General features: G+C 40.8%; 1 protein-coding gene and 1 pseudogene across 2 annotated transcripts; one reads left to right on the top strand and one right to left on the bottom strand.

Moving 5' to 3' along the window:
- Positions 1 to 2,946: 2,946 nt before the first annotated feature.
- Positions 2,947 to 4,874, bottom strand: LOC143863753 (universal stress protein PHOS34-like; annotated as a pseudogene). The gene is made up of 4 exons (XR_013240967.1): positions 4,569 to 4,874; positions 4,353 to 4,462; positions 3,604 to 3,722; positions 2,947 to 3,181 (listed from the first exon to the last, which is right to left on the bottom strand). The product of XR_013240967.1 is annotated as a universal stress protein PHOS34-like (transcript).
- Positions 4,875 to 8,749: 3,875 nt separating this feature from the next.
- Positions 8,750 to 10,058, top strand: LOC143863631 (Bifunctional inhibitor/lipid-transfer protein/seed storage 2S albumin superfamily protein). The gene is made up of 2 exons (XM_077374356.1): positions 8,750 to 9,156; positions 9,803 to 10,058. The coding sequence occupies exons 1-2, from the start codon at positions 8,811 to 8,813 to the stop codon at positions 9,817 to 9,819; spliced, it is 363 nt and encodes a 120-aa protein (XP_077230471.1). The 5' UTR covers positions 8,750 to 8,810; the 3' UTR covers positions 9,820 to 10,058.
- Positions 10,059 to 18,886: the final 8,828 nt, after the last annotated feature.

Raw genomic sequence — 18,886 nt, 5'->3', positions numbered from 1 at the left:
GAGGTTTGAACTTGAGACCTTTAGCTCTGATACCATAAAAGGAAAATTGCACCTTGTATTTTGGTGTAGCTCTCAACGTGAGAAGCTAGCAGAATTCCATTACATTAAATACAAAGAGTAATGAGCTAGTTTCCTAAATAATAAAGGAAACGTTACAAAACCATTAATCTACTTTCCCAAATAATAAAGGAAATGTTACAAACGGGTCATTCCTAATAAAGAAGTAAATATTCTAATTGGCAATAGTTGCCATTTAGGTTGCACATGAATTCTGTCCATGATGTTACCCATTCAGCCATGACAAAATTCTGAGATTTCACTAATTCTTGGATTGATTTACAATAGAGCTCAAGGTGTGCTTATATTGAGCACATACATGATAAACATAGAAAGAGATCAAGCAGACTATGGAAAGAGATAATGATGGAATATTCTAATCTAATCTACTTACTAATTAAATCTAGCTGCCTATTCTAGTGGGTTGCCTCATTAACCAATTTGCCTAATCTCCCACAAGAAGATCTAACGGTGAGATCTACACCTAATCCAACGGTGGATCTCACATATCTTAACATGCCCCCTCAAACGTATAGGGATTGAAAATCGATATACGTTTGATTACAATAAAAATCTCCTATATGAAAAATACAAACCTCCACTTAAAATTCTCATAGGAAAATAGAATCCTATGATTTGAGCACGCTGAGGAACTTTGCTGATGAATATCCCTTGATCTTATAATATCCTGATGTTGTTGATGAAACGCCGCTTGTTGATATGCCACCAAGAGGGATTATAAAAGCCAATGGATCATAGATCCTAGAGAAGACTCAAGCCTCGATGGGCGAGTAAAATTGGGTCACTATGGACCGATGCCGGAATGGGCAAGAATGGGTCACAATGGACCAATGCCGGAATGGGCAAGAATGAGCCTCGATGAGCAAGATAGCATGGGTCGGCTTTGAATACCGATCCTCATGGAACTAAAAATCCTCCTTCAGGCATGCACTTCAAAATGAATGAAGCACCTCAATTGAAATGAGTCAATATTTCAGGCACGCACCTAAAGAAAGGTACCTCAACTGAAATAGGAGAAGATTTGAGAGATAAGGGTTTGAAAGAAAAAGAAAAAAAGATGAGCGACAACGAACGATAAATGATGCGGCAAAAATTAGTAACATTCTAACAAGCCTGGGAATGTTACGGATTTAGAAAGTGCGGGTGTAAGCATCAAATCTGAGGGCCTTAGATAAGGTGAGGTGGTAGTTTCCAAGAGAAAAATGGGATGAAAATATCAAATATGGGAGTGTAAATATTGCTAATGACAAAAGAGGATGTGTGCATAGTAAAATAAGGGTGCTATTGTGGCACATGACATCTTCTCTTTCTTGGGATTTGAATTCAAAGGGGTGCCACTATCATTTTGGGGTATGTTGGAGGGATGAAGGTGATAAAAAAATATAGGTGGTTCTAAAGTGCAGAGAGATAAAGGTAAGAAATGATGATGAAATGGGGTGCAGATATCATGTACATGAGTAGAAATTATTTGAAAGACATGAAATGGGGTGGTGTGAGAAAAATACTAGGATTTAATTTCCACCCCTCTTCTCTTGCTTTTTATCTCTCGGTCTTTTCTGACCTCCCCAAACAAAAGTAAGAACACCTTTTCCATTTCTTTTTTCTTTTTGTTTCTGTTTCATATCCTTCACTCACCAATACGTAATATGAGAGATGAGAAAGAAGAAAGTTGGGGACTAAGAAGAATGGCCTTTGGGTACCTCTGTCGAGGGTTCCAATGGATGAACAGCCAGAAGTAGGGCCAAGGCACAACTCCGAGGTTGCAAACGGGATGCAACAATTTAGAGATGCAGATCTCTAAATTGTAAGAGATGCAGATCTCTAAATTGTAAGAGATGCCCACAAGCTATTTGTAGAAGGGTCTAAGAGAGAAGTAGACAGAGAGAAAGGAGTTCGAGTTTGCAGCGGGAAGCCATGGGTTCTTAGATCTAATGGGGCCGGGCGGACAGCTAGATCCGCCGTCCGCCGGAGAACGGAATTGCTAGGGTTTTGCTCAGGCCAAGGGGATCGCTGGCTCTGATACCATGACAAAATTCTAAGATTTCACTAATTCTTGGATTGATTTACAATAGAGCTCAAGGTGTGCTTATATTGAGCACATACATGATAAACATAGAAAGAGATCAAGCAGACAATGGAAAGAGATAATGATGGAATATTCTAATCTAATCTACTTACTAATTAAATCTAGCCGCCTATTCTAGTGGGTTGCCTCATTAACCAATTTGCCTAATCTCCCTCAAGAAGATCTAACGGTGAGATCTACACCTAATCCAACGGTGGATCTCACATATCTTAACAGTATGATGAGGTTAAATAGAGAAATGTTGGATAGTATTTTCGTGGCAGGTGATTCACTCAACGTGATTCGATGGTTGAAGGGTAAGACACCACCCCCGTGGAGATTTTCACATTTGTTTGATGAAATGGATGATCTATTTTCGGGTTCATCTTTGGTTCTTAATCATGTGCGGCAATTTGTTAATGAGGAGGCGGATGCTCTGGCTAGGGGTGGGGTTGAGCGGTCGGAGATGGAGTGGTTTGATTATCTCTCTCTCTCTGTGATATTGTATTTTATTCTTTCTTTATGTTTTCTTGTCCTTGTTCCATGTTCCATGTTCCTTTGGGTGTGGTCCATCTCGGGCCCTCTCTTTTTTATTAGTATTATTTGTTTGCCATCTTAAAAAAAATAATTATAAATCAGCCAAAATGTGTTCATCTACTGAAGGAATTACGGTTGCGGATCACGCTTGTCTTTTTCTAATCACTACAATAATTGCACAAAATTGTTGAAAGATATTAACAAGCCATAAAGGACACAAAAGGCGTGCCGACACCCATTATTAAACTAAATATGAATAAGAAGCCATATATATAAAACACTACCATTGAAAAAAAAAAATCCATAAAACACACAAAAGAAGTGGTGTATACACCCAATATTAAGCGACATACGGGACACATAAGAAAAGCTTCCACACATCCCACTCGGCATTTCTTGCATAGAAGAAATTAGGGTTTGGAAATGGGCGTCCCCTTTACAACTGTTACAGGACAGGTGGCATGTGTCACGATGTAGTTGCTTACACTTCCAAGCAAAACCCTGCATTAAATAAAACTGATAAGAAAGGAGTATTGATAGTATGAAATAATTTACACCGAAATCTGGTGTATATTCGATGCAAGCAGTAATTAACAACTTACCCATTTCTCTAACAATGAAGGACCAACCTTTCATGTGGTTTTAGAAACAAAAAAAGAGCTGTTATATGGCAGGGCGCATTTATTTCCTTAGTAAATACATAAGCAATTCCATCCATAGTGGGGCCCGCTGTAAATCAAATGGTTGTAATGTTTCTACCTTAGGCATTATGAGGCATGGTCTACCAATACTGGGGCCCAGTAGATGAACGATTGGATCACATAATTGGTTAGACCTCACCTTACTTATGCCCTCTATACAGTGTATTTCCCAAGGAAAAGAAACAAAGGATAGGGAAATAGAGCTTATACTGGTGTACAAACCTTTTAATCTTCCCAAGACCTCTACTTCCAAGCACAAGAGAGTCTAGCTTCAGATCCTCAACGGCATCACAGAGTTTCTCCCTTGGATCACCCCATTAGATCTTTGATACCACCGTCACCTTTTCCAAATCCATCAATGAAAACAAATATAAGAGAAGGAAATTTTGCTAGGATTATCGAGTATACACAATTATTCAGTGTATCATTATCATTATCATCTACTGGCCCTCCACTCGATCTCCTTGAGATCTGAGATCAGAAACCCACTTCAGACGACAGTCCAATGTCTCGGATCACCAGATGGATTGGCAGTTTGGCAGATATAATACACAGAACTATGGTCTATAGTCTTTACACCGGATCCATTTAAATAGTTGAAAATTTTATATAACGTGTGGCCGTATAAACCTGTATTTTTTCGAAAAGTACAGTATGGCCCACATCAAAAGATGATCCAAACCGTCCATTTGTTGGGCCACAACGTAAAAGTCCAGCCTCTATAGTCCCTCTATAGATCGGAGGTTAGGATCATCCTATCGAAATGATTTTTGGGGAACAAGACGATTTGGATCATCTGATGGTGTGGGCTGTATTTAGATTGTGGCCCAACGAATGGACGGTTTGGATCATCTTATGATGTGGGTCCGTACCGTACTTTTTGAAAAATACAGGTTTATACGGCCACACATCATATAAAATCTCTAAAATAGTTGAAGTTATAATAAAATTGAGACAGAGAAAGATGATACCTGTTTTGTTCTTGACACTGTATCCAGAATATCTAAAACTTGTGGATCAGGAGTGAGTCCATACTGCTTTGATATGTTCACTTCTTTAAATTCTTCAAGAGGAACCAAAGCTGGAAAGACAAAGAAAAAACACCCACATTTCAAAAAAAAAACAAAAGAAAACGCTGAAAAAATATGAATTTGGAAAATATAAAGGCATAGAGAAAGGGCAGAGACGTGATCCCGTATCTTCCCATAGCTTCTTCTGAGGATGTTCAGATTTGCTAGACTGCACGTGGATTATGATGATACGATCCCCGCCGTCCACAAGATTATCAACGGCCCAGCAAAGTGCCGATTTGCTGCTCGGCGAATAGTCCATGCCAATCCCAATAGTTCGATTCTTTCCCATCTCTTTCTATATCTCTCTTGAAATGAAACGAATGGATTTCAGCTTGGTACCTTTGTGTATCTTTGTTGTTTTAAAGAAGATGATTATTTTTATATTCGTTTGCTACCTTGTTGTTTTTATTATTCTCTCTTGCCTTTATTCTTTAGAATTATTATACTTGCTTTACTTTATTTATAATATATTGATGGGTAAGTAAATGAGCAGAGCGGAGCCGAGCTTTGGGGTGTTCGGGCTCGGCTCGTTTAGTTTTTATGAAAGCTCGTGTTCGGCTCGGCTCGGCTTGAAATATTGTAGAAAGCTCGGCTTAGGGTCGGAAAGGCTCGTTAAGTGGAACGAACCAAGCTTAAGCTCGGCTCGGCTTAAGCTCGGCTCATCTCAAGAATGATAAAAACATACATATGTGGGATTTGAACCCAAGTCCCCTCTAAATCCAACGCCTTAACTACTCGGCCAAACTTTCATTTCTGATAAACAAACATAATCCAAGCTTTAAAGCTCGGCGCGACTCGTTTATGAGGTGGCTCGGCTGGATAAATTTAAGAGTATATGTAATAACATTTTATTAAAATATTGGAGTTACAAATTATTGATTTGCTAGGCAATTTCGCAGCTCACTTTTAGACAAGTGTGCAGCAGCATAGGCTCACTTCTTCTTCTTTTTGTCCTATTCATTCAATTCATCTGAGGTGGCTGTTCTAGATCTCATGAAATGGCTTTCCATGAAAGTCCCTAGCAAGTCCCTACATATTTTATATTACAAGAAAATAGTGGAGATGGGTAAATGAGGAGGTTGATCCTTTATCCCATAATGATGTTGATAGATTGAGTGTCGTGATCCTCGACAAGCTTTCTCCTTAATAATATTATTCTATGCTGTTCTTTTCTTTAGTTGAGTTTTTTTTTTTCTTTTTTTTTTTTTTTTCTTTTTCAACATAGGTGTCCCCATCCCCTTTGGAAGTAGGACTATTCCCTACGGATGCGCGCAATCGCCCATAAACCACGCGCATCAGGTAATCCCGGGTGGTGATCATAAGTCTCCGGGGAGCAAACCCGTGACTTATGCTGAAGAGCCAACACCCGTATGGGCAATTTTCTTTAGTTGTTTCATTTGCCTTCTTTGTTTTTTCTCTGACCTTCTCCGTTGAGGGCTCTTTATTCTTCCTTAATAATATATTCACCATTTAAAAGATCTTACGAGAAAATGGCACAAGATGAAAAATTATTCTTGAGAAAAATTCGTGCTATTTAGTGCATTTTTTGAGGCGAAAACAAAGCTAGAGATTTAAAAAAATGTAATGTATATAATAGGTAAAAAGAAATTTACATCTATAAAGGATTTAATAGCTTTAGAGGAATTTATTTGTATAAGATGTTTAACAACTATAAAGAAATTCACATTTATAATTAAGGTAAATAGTAGTTAAGGGAAACTTTATATTTATAAGGTTTAAAATAAACTTGGGGCGAGATACATTTAATTATATGGTCTTTAAAAAACTTATGTAAGAGACAGAGTCTTGAAAAGTCTAGAGTAGCAAAAGCTTTTCATGTTTCTACGACCTTCTGCAAGTTCCTAATAAAGAAGCTTCTCGTATTAAAAAGAGTGGGCTGCTGTTGGATCAAATACCAAGGGCGGTCCCTCATAGACCGGAAGTCCCTGATGAGGCCATAATGGAGTAGAACATCGACCATGCCGTGTCCAGTTAGGCATAGTTTTTTTGGCTATTTTATGCCAAATAAGGGGTTCTGGATATTTCGACAACTCATTCTAGACTAAAGGCGAAAAAAAAATCAGGGGTTAAAAAAATCAAATCAGGGGTTAAAAAAATCACCCGTACGATTTCACTGCTTTTTAGCAGTGAAATCGCCCTTGATATTTTAGAATTTTTTTTCTAAAATTTCTTGCTTTTCCAAAATGTCTTTACAAGGATGGATCGTAGTCATTCTCATCTTTGGAGATTTGCAGAGTTGATTGATGAGATTCATAATCATGTGGAGGGGCTTTGGTTTCAGCAGGTTCATTACTCGGCTAACAGCAAGGCAGATTGACTTGCCAAAGACGAAGTTCACATGAAGACCCTCGAGATTCTTGATAATCTTCAACTTTGATCTTTATGTATTTCATCTTTTGATTGCTCTTCCTTCCTTTGTATTTTCGACCATCTCGATCTTGGTAGGAGTGCAAATTAGGGTAACCAGACCATCTCTTAGGACTTTAACCATATCTCTTGAGTTCAATGGTGGAATAGATCTTAAAAGGAGAGAGCCCCCTCACCCAAGAAATAACAATGGAGATGATCTTTGTGAATATATGCAAATAGTAATCCTTTGGCTTGGTTCATGAACAACCATGCATCTCTCTTTATAAAAAATTCATATCGCATCTAACATTACAGCTCTCTCTATAGATTTTGCCTTTGGAGGGCCAAGGCACTCACAATCAACAATCCAAAAGTTCTACCAACTGGCGGGTGAAAACTTAGGACATCCCACACTTATCTAATAACGGACTTCATACCTCATTCATAAAAGAAGTAGCAAACAATCGGCCGAGTCACCAAACCCCACACATAATGGGCAATAGTCAATAATCCACATTTGGCGTAGAGGTGATCCACCGTTAGAATCTTATCCTAAAAGGCTGTCCGCCCAAACGTACAAACTCTAAGAGGACTGGAATGCTCATACCTTGGATGGATGCGAAGACTGCAAGGCATCTGCAATTTGAGAGTAGAAAGATTTTACACCAAAGATACTAAATGTGCTCCAGATCCAAACCCTTTTGTCGCTCCCAGATATGCAATATGGATATTGATTTGCCCCACTTGGTTTATATTGGCAGAGTTCTAATCTGAGTTTAAATTTTGGCCTATCATGTCAATTAAAAAATCTTTTCACTCACCCAAGTTAACAAAGAATTGACCATGTTAGTCATAGACTCGCTGAGTTAGGGTGCAATTTGGGTCGGGCCAGCTTAAGCTTTTACTAAAAAATGAATTTAAATCGAGCCAATTTTATAGTAAAATCTCAACCCATATTCTCAAAACTTGAACACCCCTAATTTGAGTTGACTTGTTTTATAATGGTTGAGTTCTTGTTTTGTTAGGGGTGCACCTCGTGCCGGGTTCAACCCGAAAAAATCACAGGTCGGGTTGAGTTGGGTCGGGTTCGGGGTGACCCGACCCGCATCAAAACCTGACATTTTTAAAACAGTACTTTTTTTTTCATTTTTCAGCTTTTTTTAGAACATAAAAACCTGAAGGAGAAAGATATCACCGTAGCCTGGGTCAGCCTGACCCAACCCGGCCCGAATTGGGAATTTAGGTTGGGTTCGGGTTGGGATATTAATTTTTCGGGTTGGGTCAGGTTAAACTTCATTAGGTTGAGAGTCGGGTCGGGTTGGGGTTGACGAATTTAGGGTTCGGGTTGGTTTCAACCCAACCCGAGTTGCAACCCTAGTTTTTGTCCCAGATAGGGACAAACTGTAGACACTGCAGAAGTATAATGCTAGCCTGGAGATTTTTGTTTTAATTGACTATTTGTAGGTAAGAGAATGAATGGTTAATTAGGATATCCATTCAATGATATTTTTGGATCATGCCCAATTCAATCCTGACACACAAGATTAGTGGCTTTGATCATCATATACATGCCACATATACAATCGAGATTGGCTCAAATCGCCGTCTTTGGTAGTCCCAAAATCGATAAATGTTCTCTTAGCTTCAATTGGGTTTCAATGTGAAACCAAATTTGGTAACGTCACAGAGCACTCACAATGAAAATAGAAGAAAAAGCATCTCACAGCCGCAAATGGCCTACTTATTTATCCACATATCAAAGTGGTCGAATCATCAATGGTTGAAATTTCTTGGCGCACCAACACAGACACCATGACGCGTTCCTCAACCACCCCACTTAAACTAGCATCATTACTTCCTCTTAGTAGTCTTTCCACCTCACTCTTTACTTATGCACCATACAATTATATATACGCATGCTCCTGTGTAAGAAGATCATGTGTGTGCAACTTCAACTTAACCTTTTGTAGTGCTTGTTAGAGATATATGGCCCCCAAATTGACTACCTCTCTATCAACCATGATCATCTTTTTGCTTGCTTCACAAGCTTACATTCGGGGAACAAACGCGGCTGGTGAGTGTGGGAAAACGCCGATCAATACCGCGGCTACGAGCTTGAGCCCTTGCTTGGGAGCTGCCGGGAATCTCAAGGCCAATGTCCTGCCGGCTTGTTGCTCGAGGGTATCGGCATTGCTGGCAAACTCACCCAAGTGCCTGTGTGCAGTTTTCTTATCGCCACTCGCAAAGCAAGCAGGAATCAACCCGGCGATCGCGATCACTGTTCCAAAGCGTTGCAATATTAAGAACAGGCCGGTTGGGAAGAAATGTGGAAGTAAGATTAGAAAATATCCTATCATGTTGCACTAGAAATTACCTTTGTTTAGGCCCTGTTTGTTTAAGATTATGACAACCGAACATAAATTTGAGTCCAATAATCGGTTTGGCACTCACAATCGGTTGTCTTAATCTCAAATAAACAGTGCCTTAGTAATCTGGTGATTGTGTAGATTTGCATAGGCCCTGTTCGTTTCAGATTGTGACAACAAACATTAGTGTGTTGCAGATTCACACTAGAACATTCATACATTAACGCTGTGTTTGGATTGCTTGAATGAGGAATCAGAATTGACATCATATTCAATCCTTCCTCAGAAGGAATGAGAAAAAAAATGAAATTTTAATTAAAAAAATTCTTTTGAAAATTTCATTCCAATTAAGGCAGAATCAGATTACCACCTCTTGGGTCAGGAAACAGATTCTGGCATTTTTTTATGCAGTGTCAGTTGCGCCCCTTTGATTCTGCTCTTTTTCACCAAATGCCAGATTTAAGCAGAATTGGAATCAGATCCCGATTCCAGAGCCTGATTTCGGCAATCCAAACACACTCTCTAAAGAAACTTTGTTAAACAGTAAACCATTAGAGAGTTTAGAAAATGCTTAGGTTCTAATTGGTTTTTATGTGGTGTTTTTCTTTCTAGGATACACTCTCCCGTGAGAACAGATGAGCTTGGACAGCGGCCATGAGGGCAAAGACGGAAGTTCAATGTTTTGAAAGATAGCCTTCTAAATAAAAGTTGCCATGTAGTAGTAGTCTGTGTGGGGATTGACCCTATATTACAATGGCAACATATATTGTGTAAAATAACTAAGTGGCATTTATGTGCTTTGCTGGAATTATGTTGACAAAAATATGGCCGATGCAAATCCAATGAGATATTTTTTATCATTTTAACATTTTTATACCATAGGGTTATTTTAGTCATTTCCACAACTTGGGGGTATTTTTGTCATTTTTACCAGTATGAGGTATTTTGATCATTTTTTAATGTTATGTGGTATTTGTCATTTTTCATGAATAGAGGCATTTTGGTCATATTTACCCGATATGGGGTATGTTGATCATTTTTATGTCATAAGGGTATTTTAGTCATTCTCCACAATTTTGGCGTATTTTGGTCATTTTCACACGATAAAGAGGTATTTCGGGAATTTTCCTTGACACAAGTATTCCGGTCATTTTTATCTGATCTGGTATATTTTGATCATTTTTATGTCATGGGGGTAGTTTAGTCATTTTCCACGACATAAGGATATTTTGGCCATTTTTACCCCTTATAGGTCAGATTTGGATTTATAAATAACCTCTCTCAAAATGAATTAGTAAATAAAAATTTTATACTAAAAATAATTTGAAATTAACGCGGATTTGCCTCAAATCCAAATCCGAATGTCAACAACACTTGCCAAACGCCAGATTTGAATTTAAAAGTCCAAATTCAAACTTCAAATCCAAATCCAAGGTGTATCCAAACGTGCCCTTAATTCACCCAAGGTTTCCCTATTTTCATTGCATGTGGTTTCTCTACTCGGAGGAAGTTCCACTTTTTGTTTTCTGTTTTTCGTCTGGGTCGTCCTAACTTTCTTATCAAGATTCTTGACATTTCATTCCTTCCTTCCATGGATCTAATAAAAACAAACCCGTTTTCATTAGTCCCAAGTAATTTCTCACATTTTTACCCAAATGATTCTCCATTTCATTTCGTCCCTTCTCTCTTTAGAAAGAGAAAGTTTCATCTTTGATTTTTATTTCATTTTTATGCTACTTCCTCTCATTTGATAGCCAACCCTTCCTGTAAATAGAAAACGAAGACTCTTTTCCGCCCCAAATCTCTCCTAAAAAAAGAAACTCCATTATTGAGGAAATTTCATCTTTGCTCCTCTCTCTCTTGACCCTTTACCTTTACACATGTATAGGCATCCAATAAACTCTCTCTCTATTTTTTTACTTGCGTTCTCGAGAAATAAAATCCCTCTTTTTTCCCAAGAAAGCTAAAATAGTGGTGTTCACTTGTTTTCCCGAGAAACTAATAGGATTAGGTGGAAAATGTCAAAAATGACATGAAAAATCCCACAAATGACGTGGAAAAGAGTCTTTTCTCACAAGTGTGAGAAACTATTTCCCACTATTTTGATGAGATTTGCTTTCCCAGGAAAACAAGTGAAAACAGATGGGCAAGCAGTTTCCGGGAAACCTTTTCCTGCTCCCGTGAACAGGCACGGGAAACCTTTTCCGGCACAGTTTCTCGGGATTTCTTTTCCTTCTGCCACGTCAGTTTCTTGGGAAACCTTTTCTTTTTCTTTCCTGGGAAAACAAGTGAACAGAGCCAGCTCTCTCTCTCTCTCTCTCCAAGCCGTGTTTAAATCTTTATCCCATAATCCCAATCATTATAAAAAAATATAATGTAACAGCCATGATAGTTTATTGAGTTTTATACGGTGTAAGCCGGTACTGTCCAATATTTTTCAAAAATTACAGTAGGAGCCACACCATATGATAATCCAAACTGTCTGGGCCACAATGTAAATAGGTTGTGCCCGAAAAAGCATTTCCATAGGATAATCCTAGCCCTCCGACTAACGGGCTTACACAGTATAAAATCTCATAATTTATATATAGCTTACATAAGTTACCATAGTCTTACCGAGCCAAAAAAAAAGTTACAATAGTCTGCTTTCTCTTTCAGTCTTTTAGCATAGTGTCTATTTTAAAATGACCAAGAATTGATATCGACAGTCCCTTTCCTTTCTTAATAGGTCTAGGCGTCTAGCACTCTACATTTTGGGAACTTCTTAAAAAGAAAAAGATATTAGTTATAGGAGGGGTCCACCACTTTGATGATCCAAACCGGCCACCTATAATGGAATCGACAAGGGTCGTCGATCATGGTGGCATCTTGATCTCCTACCATTCTTAGGATGATCAGCCTTTTGGGTAATACTTGTCTTCTATAGCCCTGACCCCGTCATTGATCTAGATCATTTGATCGTCAATCCCAAGATCTGGTACAGTCCAGTAACAGGCATGTACGTAATTTTCAGCCCTTGATCGAAACATCCAACCCTGGAACGGCTGAGATGTACATCCATATTCACTGGTCCCATCTACTAAATCCGACTTTTACTATTAGAACAAGAATCCTAAAATGTGTGGGGGGCTGGGTGTTAAAAGTGAAAACACCTTCTTACCACATCACAAGAAATAGTCCCCCCCCCTTTTAGTTTCCTTCTTTTTTTTTTCTCTCTTCCCGTGAGAGAAATATACTTCTTAGTGGGCCTTTTAGTTTCCTCCTTTTTTCTCTCTCTTCCCATGAGAGAAATATACTTCTTAGTTAGGGCTGTTCATTATTCGGTGTTAACCGAAATAACCGACTGAACCGATTTCGGTCGGTTATTTTGGGTCGGGTTTTTAGCCATTCGGTTCGGTTTTGGTTTCCAGTCTAACCCAAATTCGGTTCTCGGTTTTAGTGTCGGTTTCGTCTAACGCAAATTCGGTTTATCCGAAAAAAACCGAATTTGGGTTATTACTACAAGCGGACCAAGCGGTGCCAATTTATCGTCACCCAAAAAAAAAAAAAATACTCGAAGTACAGAACGTGCGTTTGAATAGTGGGGAGAAGTGTTTGGAAATCGCGTTTGTACTTTTTTATGGACGTGGAAATGATATTTCCACCCCATTTTGCAGTGTCACTTCAAAACATCATGCTTTTTAAACGATTGACTTTGATGAGTGCTGAGACACGTTTCAAGTTTCAGCAGGCATGTCTCACAAGGAGGGGTAAATTCGAAATTTGAAATCACCACTTCCAAGGCTAAAAATTATAAGAGGAAGTCTAAATTGAAGGGAGCCCTTGCAAAAAAGAGGTAAAAGGGCTCTCCCATTGGCTGCACATCACCATCATGTTTGACTTTTCAGCAGTTATTAATGCATGATGGTGATGTGTAGCCAATAAGAGAGCCTTTTCACCTCTTTTTTGCAAGGGCTCCCTTCAGTAAAGAATTCCCCAAATTATAAAGGAAAATGATATATTCACCCCTTTTTTAACATGGGACAGCCTCCACTAAACTAGTAAAAACTAAAAGTTGTCTTGGGCTGTCCCGAGTAAAAAAACAGTGTGAATTTAGTTTTTACTTTTCTATTTTCATTTTACACTAACCAGTCTAACCCTATCTCTTCTTATTCTCCTCCTCTCACATTCTTTTGTCTGGGTTTAGCTGTTTAGGGTTTTGAGGACCAGAGACTCCAGAGAGAAGGGGTATACTGCAACCGCAACCGCAACCGCGATCCTCATTTCCGACGAGTACCACGGCAAGTGGCAACCACATAATAACCCTTTGTTCTCTTTGAGTTTAGGGTTTTGAGGATTTGAATCCTTGGCTCTCGTTGTGATTAGGGTAGTGAATCTGTTCAACGGGGAATCTTTCAACGAATTTGATCAACAAATCGGTGCCGGATTTCTCTTGCTTTAAATTTCAGGTATTGAATATGTTCAACAAATTCCAGTTTCTGTAATTTTTTCATTCCCCCACCGCCACCCCCCCCCCCCCCCTCCCCCATCTTCCTACTTTTTTCTAGTTTTTGCCTTTGCACAAGAGAACAAAGTTCAAATTCGGTTTTAACCGATCTAACCGATCAACCGAACTCATAATTCGGTTTCGGTTAGGTTCGGTTCTTATGCATTTCGGCTACGGTTACGGTTTCGGTTGTGTGATTTAGCTAACCGAATTTTTTTCGATTAGTTAATTTCGGCTCATTCGGTTCGGTTAAAACCGAATGAAAAACCCTATTCTTAGTGGGTTGCTCATAAAAAAAAGGGCTTTTCAAAATGAGAGAGAGAGAGAGAGAGAGATAATAGACTTCTTAGTAGGGCTGCAACTTGGGTCGGGTTTTACCCGACCTGCATCGACCCAACCTGAAAATAGCTTGGGTTGGGTTCATGTTTCTCGGGTTTCAGGCCGAGCCGGGTCTACGATCCAAAAGCCCGCATGAATCTCGGGTCGAGCAGGGTTTCAAGGGGCCTAACCTGACACGACCCGAGTTACTTAAGTTATAGTACGCATTTTATTTCTTCTAAAACTTTGTTACTTTAAAAGTGAAAAGTTAAAAGTAAAACTCACGCACGCACGCAAGCAATCATAGGGATTCTTTTCATCTTCTTTTCGTTTCTCCCCTTTAACTCTAGGGTTTCAAGTTTCAACTAAATAGTTAATGCACTAAATAGTTTGTTGTTTATCTCATATGAGTATAATCATTTTCATTTGGTAATGCATCAATTTATTTTCTTTGGACTAGTTATTAGTTAATGCATTAAAGAGTTTGCCATGCTTGAGTTTTTCTACTTCTATGAGTTGAGTTGCCTTGCCAAACAAGAGTTTTCCTTAAAAAATTGCTTCAAGGTAAAAAAAACCCGACCCGACTCGAGATTTATCATGGGTAGGGCCGGGTTTGGGAATCGTGGCTTTTCTGGAAAAAAACCCGACCCGACCCGCCCGACCCGAGTTGCAGCCCTACTTCTTAGTTGGTGGCTCATCAAAAAACATGTAGGGATTTTCAAAGCGAGAGAGAGAGAGAGAGAGAGAGAGAGAGAGAGTGAGAAAGGGTTTTCAAAGCAAGAGAGAGGGAGAGAATAGACTTCTTCGTGGGTGGCTCATAAAAAATACATCATTTTTTCCCACCATAGTCCGGTCAACCAAACATCGGATTTTTATTTTACCGGGATGCTTCTAGGACTTTTTTTTCCCACCAATCTCGGATTTTTTTCTCCAAAAAAAAAAAAACCCGGCAACCAAACAGAGCCAAAGCAAGAGAGAGAGAGTAGAGAATATACTCCTTAGAGAGAGAAGGTGAGAATATACTTCTTAGTGGGTGGCTCACTGGCTCATCAAAAAACATGTGGGGGGTTTTCGGAGAGAGAGAGAGAGAGAGAGAGAGAGAGGTAGGAGTGGGTGGCTCATCAAAAACACATGTAGGGGTTTTTCGAAGCAAGAGAGAGAGAGAGAGAAAGAGAAAGAGCAAGAGGGTGGCTCATCAAAAAACATGTAGGGGTTTTCGAAGCAAGAGAGAGAGAGAGAGAGATTCCTTTCTTGTTCCCCAAGTTTACTCCCCTTTTAATCCTACAACTTGAAGAGCTCAAATTTATACACACGTTGCGAACGCGTATATTCCGCGAACACGGCCAAAGAGTGTATTTAAACAAGCATTTGCCGACACAGAGCTTCCTCACTCTTTCTCGATGGCCAAGACCCACTCATTTCCAACACCCAAATCCAAGCTCCCCATTCCAATTCCCCCTCGATGGATCCCAATCAGAGGCCAAATTTTAAAACGAATTATAGGCAAATTTTTCCCACCTCTATGTGGGTGTTGCACCAAAATTAAGAAGCCTCAAACCCACAAAGCCTTCGATTGATTGTAATTGGATTACCTCACTTTCCCTATTCCGTATTCCTTGTTTGTTCATTCCAACTCTGTTCATGGGTCGACCAGGAAATATCAAAATTCGGGACTGTGGCTGATTTTTCCTTGGAAAATTGAGGTGGAGAGCTGTTTTTCAGTTTGTTGAGTTTTGTTTTTCCACTTATTTTGGCGGTTTTTTTAGTGTGTTGTCTCTGTTTCACTGCAATGGGCTTCTCTGTTTTATTATCTTGTGGGGAATTTTCAAAAGAAAGGAGTGAACATATCAAAACAAAGGAGTGCACATATAATGTCTCGTTTTTTGCAGTTTGTATTTTATCTGAAAAAAGAAGAATTTTCGCATGGGTGGAAGATAAGGTGAGTTATCTCATGATGCTCTATCAGATGAACGGTTCTGATTGCACGTATGTGGGACCAGATTTGATCGTCAGCATTGATCTGGACTCTGGAGTGTTCGATATGCCTATTCGTTTCTGGTTAGAAATGTAATGCTGAGGGGCGCAATTATAAAAAAGAGGAGTGTGCGGATATTATTTTCTATATACATCTATTAATGTACTACTAAAATTGTAGGTAGCATTTATTCTTTCATTCTTTCTAGGTTACGAACTTACGAACGCAACCACCAGTTGACTTTGGTTTTCTTTTAGTCAGTTCTTGGAATGGAGAAGGGAAGTCATATATTCATCCCCTTCTTTCTACGTGGGACAGCCCCTCTAGTGTGTATGAGTATGACTACTCTTTTATACTAGAGACGTCTTACTAGGGTCGAGAAGTGTCAACCCTAAGCTAACCCGCTTTAAATCTCTCGACTGGGTCGGGTTGGTTGGAATGAATTGGGTTTGGGTTGGCCTGGGGCAGAAAAAAAAAAGGCCATGACCCTAAGATTTTGATATGACAATAAAATTAGGAGATGTGATGAGGGTCAGTACAGGGTTGCCCAAGGCCTCAACCGTATCCAACCCAAAATTTAATCGGGCTGGCTTTTTAGAACCTTAACCCAAGTCAACCCAACTGAAAATTGGGTTGAACCCATGGGCTATGGATTGAGCCCAGCCCAAGTCACACCCCCTATTGCATATTTATTGTTTTGAGAATGTTGTGTTTGTCCTCGCTTCTCTAGCTAGCATTCCTTAGAATAAAGATGGGAGTGACATAACTGAAAAGGGTTATCAAGTTTATCATTTTATGACAAACGCTGGGAATTGAACTTGCTAAGCAGGTTGTCCCACTATGCACATGGTAAACTAGGTATAACCTACCTTATATAACTTAGGTTATCCATCCCCTCTCTCTCTCTCTCTCTCTATGTACATACTAGTCCTGCTAGGATAAAACCCTCCTCTTTTTCTTCAAATGAAGAAACTGATGGGGTACGAAAAACAGCAACTAATGAGCTGTCGACATGTGACCCGGGAAGGGCCCACCACAAACCCAACTGCTGCGCAGGGGTAATTCGGTAATTGCCTAAGAGTGGGTGAACCTAAACCCACAAAAGGTCCGACACCTGTCCTGGGGTAGGTAATCCAACCACCCCAGGTCTCCCTCTATAAAAAGCCTCTCAAGGCTCAGAGTAAAGCGTAATAACTTCTAAGCTACCACTCTAAAAATCTGGCTCTGCGCTCCTGCTCATACTGACTTGAGTGTCGAAGGGCCCGTCTGGATCAACGACTCCGGGTTGGTCTTCTAACCTCGTGTGCTCTTGTGCAGGACTCAGCTCCTTCACTTCGGCTCCTCGGATCCTCCAGCTCAGCTCTTACATCACTGCCGTATCTGACCTCGTGTGCTCTTGTGCTGGACTCAGCTCCTTCACTTTGGCTCCTGGGGTCCTCCAGCTCAGCTCTTACGTCACTTGCATATTTGTTACCGATTTTAGGCCTAACAGATTGGAGTCATCCATGGGACTCAGAACTAAAAGCTGTTCGAATCCCCTATACAAAATGGCAGGGCGGAAGAGTGTTCGGGTACCAACTACACGAACTACCCAAGCTGTAGTACATCGCGGGGTTCGAAGTGACCGAATCGCCTCGCAGGTAGTAGCTCCCTCTGCAACAGCAGAGCAGAGCCCGACTCATTCAGAACACCTCAATCCCACTCCCACTCCGGATCAAGTGCAAGCTCTCTTCCAACAGATGACTGCTCTTGTCGATCAATACCAACATCTGATCCAAGTGCCTCCCCAGCATCCCCCAGAGGCCCCACGACCTGTACAGGAAAGGTCAAGTGCCCACAGGGGAGAGCCAGCGCGCCCTAGTGAAGACTGGACCCACCACTCCACAAGGCGAGTCCATCATTCCAGAACCAGGCAGGCCCATACAGAGCCTCGCCACCGCCAGAGGTCATGATCTTGCTCCGCGCAGAAGCACCAAGCCAAGGAAGACCGAGCGCCGCGGGAAAAATCCCGGCATCATCGAAGGAGTCCGGAAAGTCACTCCGGCTCCGCCGCGAGCCCCTCAGTAGAGAAAAATAAGTCGTTGGGCCGAGCAGACCGGAGGGCTGACCCAATGTTGCGAAGGATAGAAGATATAGACCACCGTATAGAAGAGCTGGCAAAGGATCAAGGCCGGCCCGCTGTGAAGATGTACTCAAGTAAACCTCCGTTCATCGATAATGTTATGAACGCGCCAGCACCCAGAGGGTTCAAAATGCTGACGGTTCCGCAATATGACGAAACCACCGACCCTGTGGACCACCTGGAGACGTTCAGGACTATGATGCTCCTCCACGGCGCCTCTGACGGATTCCTCTGCAGAGCATTCCCGACCACACTGACGGGCGCGGCCCGGGACTGGTACACAAGGATCAAGCCAAACTCCATCAGCAACTTTGAGGACTTTAGAGACGACCTGGTCCACCATTTTATGAGCAGCCGGAGGCCAAGAAAAACAACAGCATCCTTGATGGCCTTGCGGCAGGAGGATAACGAACCTCTGAAGACATTCGTCAGCCGTTTCAACAGAGAGGCTCTTCAAGTGCCGAATTTGGATCCATCAGCCGCCATGAATGCGCTCCTCGCAGGTGCCAAATCCAACGATTTCCACCGATCAGTTGCTCGCCAGAACCCGCACTCACTGGCGGATCTGATGGCAGGGGCTGAGGAATATATAGCCGTGGAGGGGACTCTAGCGGCCTTAGACTCAAACCGGAGGAGAACCTTTGAAGAAAAGAACCCTACCAAGCAGCGTAGGGATGATAAGGCTCCCAGAAGAGAGAGGTCCCCCAGAAGAGGGAAGAAAACTTTACCCCTCTTAACACCTTCCGGAGACACATACTGGCCGCGATCAGAGGAGAAGAATTCGTAAGGTGGCCG

This window comes from Tasmannia lanceolata, unplaced genomic scaffold (assembly GCF_043159265.1).
Source record: "Tasmannia lanceolata isolate RefF3 unplaced genomic scaffold, GAP_Taslan_0.1 ptg000044l, whole genome shotgun sequence".
NCBI lineage: Eukaryota > Viridiplantae > Streptophyta > Magnoliopsida > Canellales > Winteraceae > Tasmannia > Tasmannia lanceolata.
Note: the sequence above shows the minus strand (reverse complement) of the source record. Positions and strands in the feature narration are given on the sequence as shown.

Coding starts and splice junctions, on each gene's coding strand:
- LOC143863631 (XM_077374356.1), top strand. CDS start 8,811: ATGGCCCCCAAATTGACTACCTCTCTATCAACCATGATCATCTTTTTG.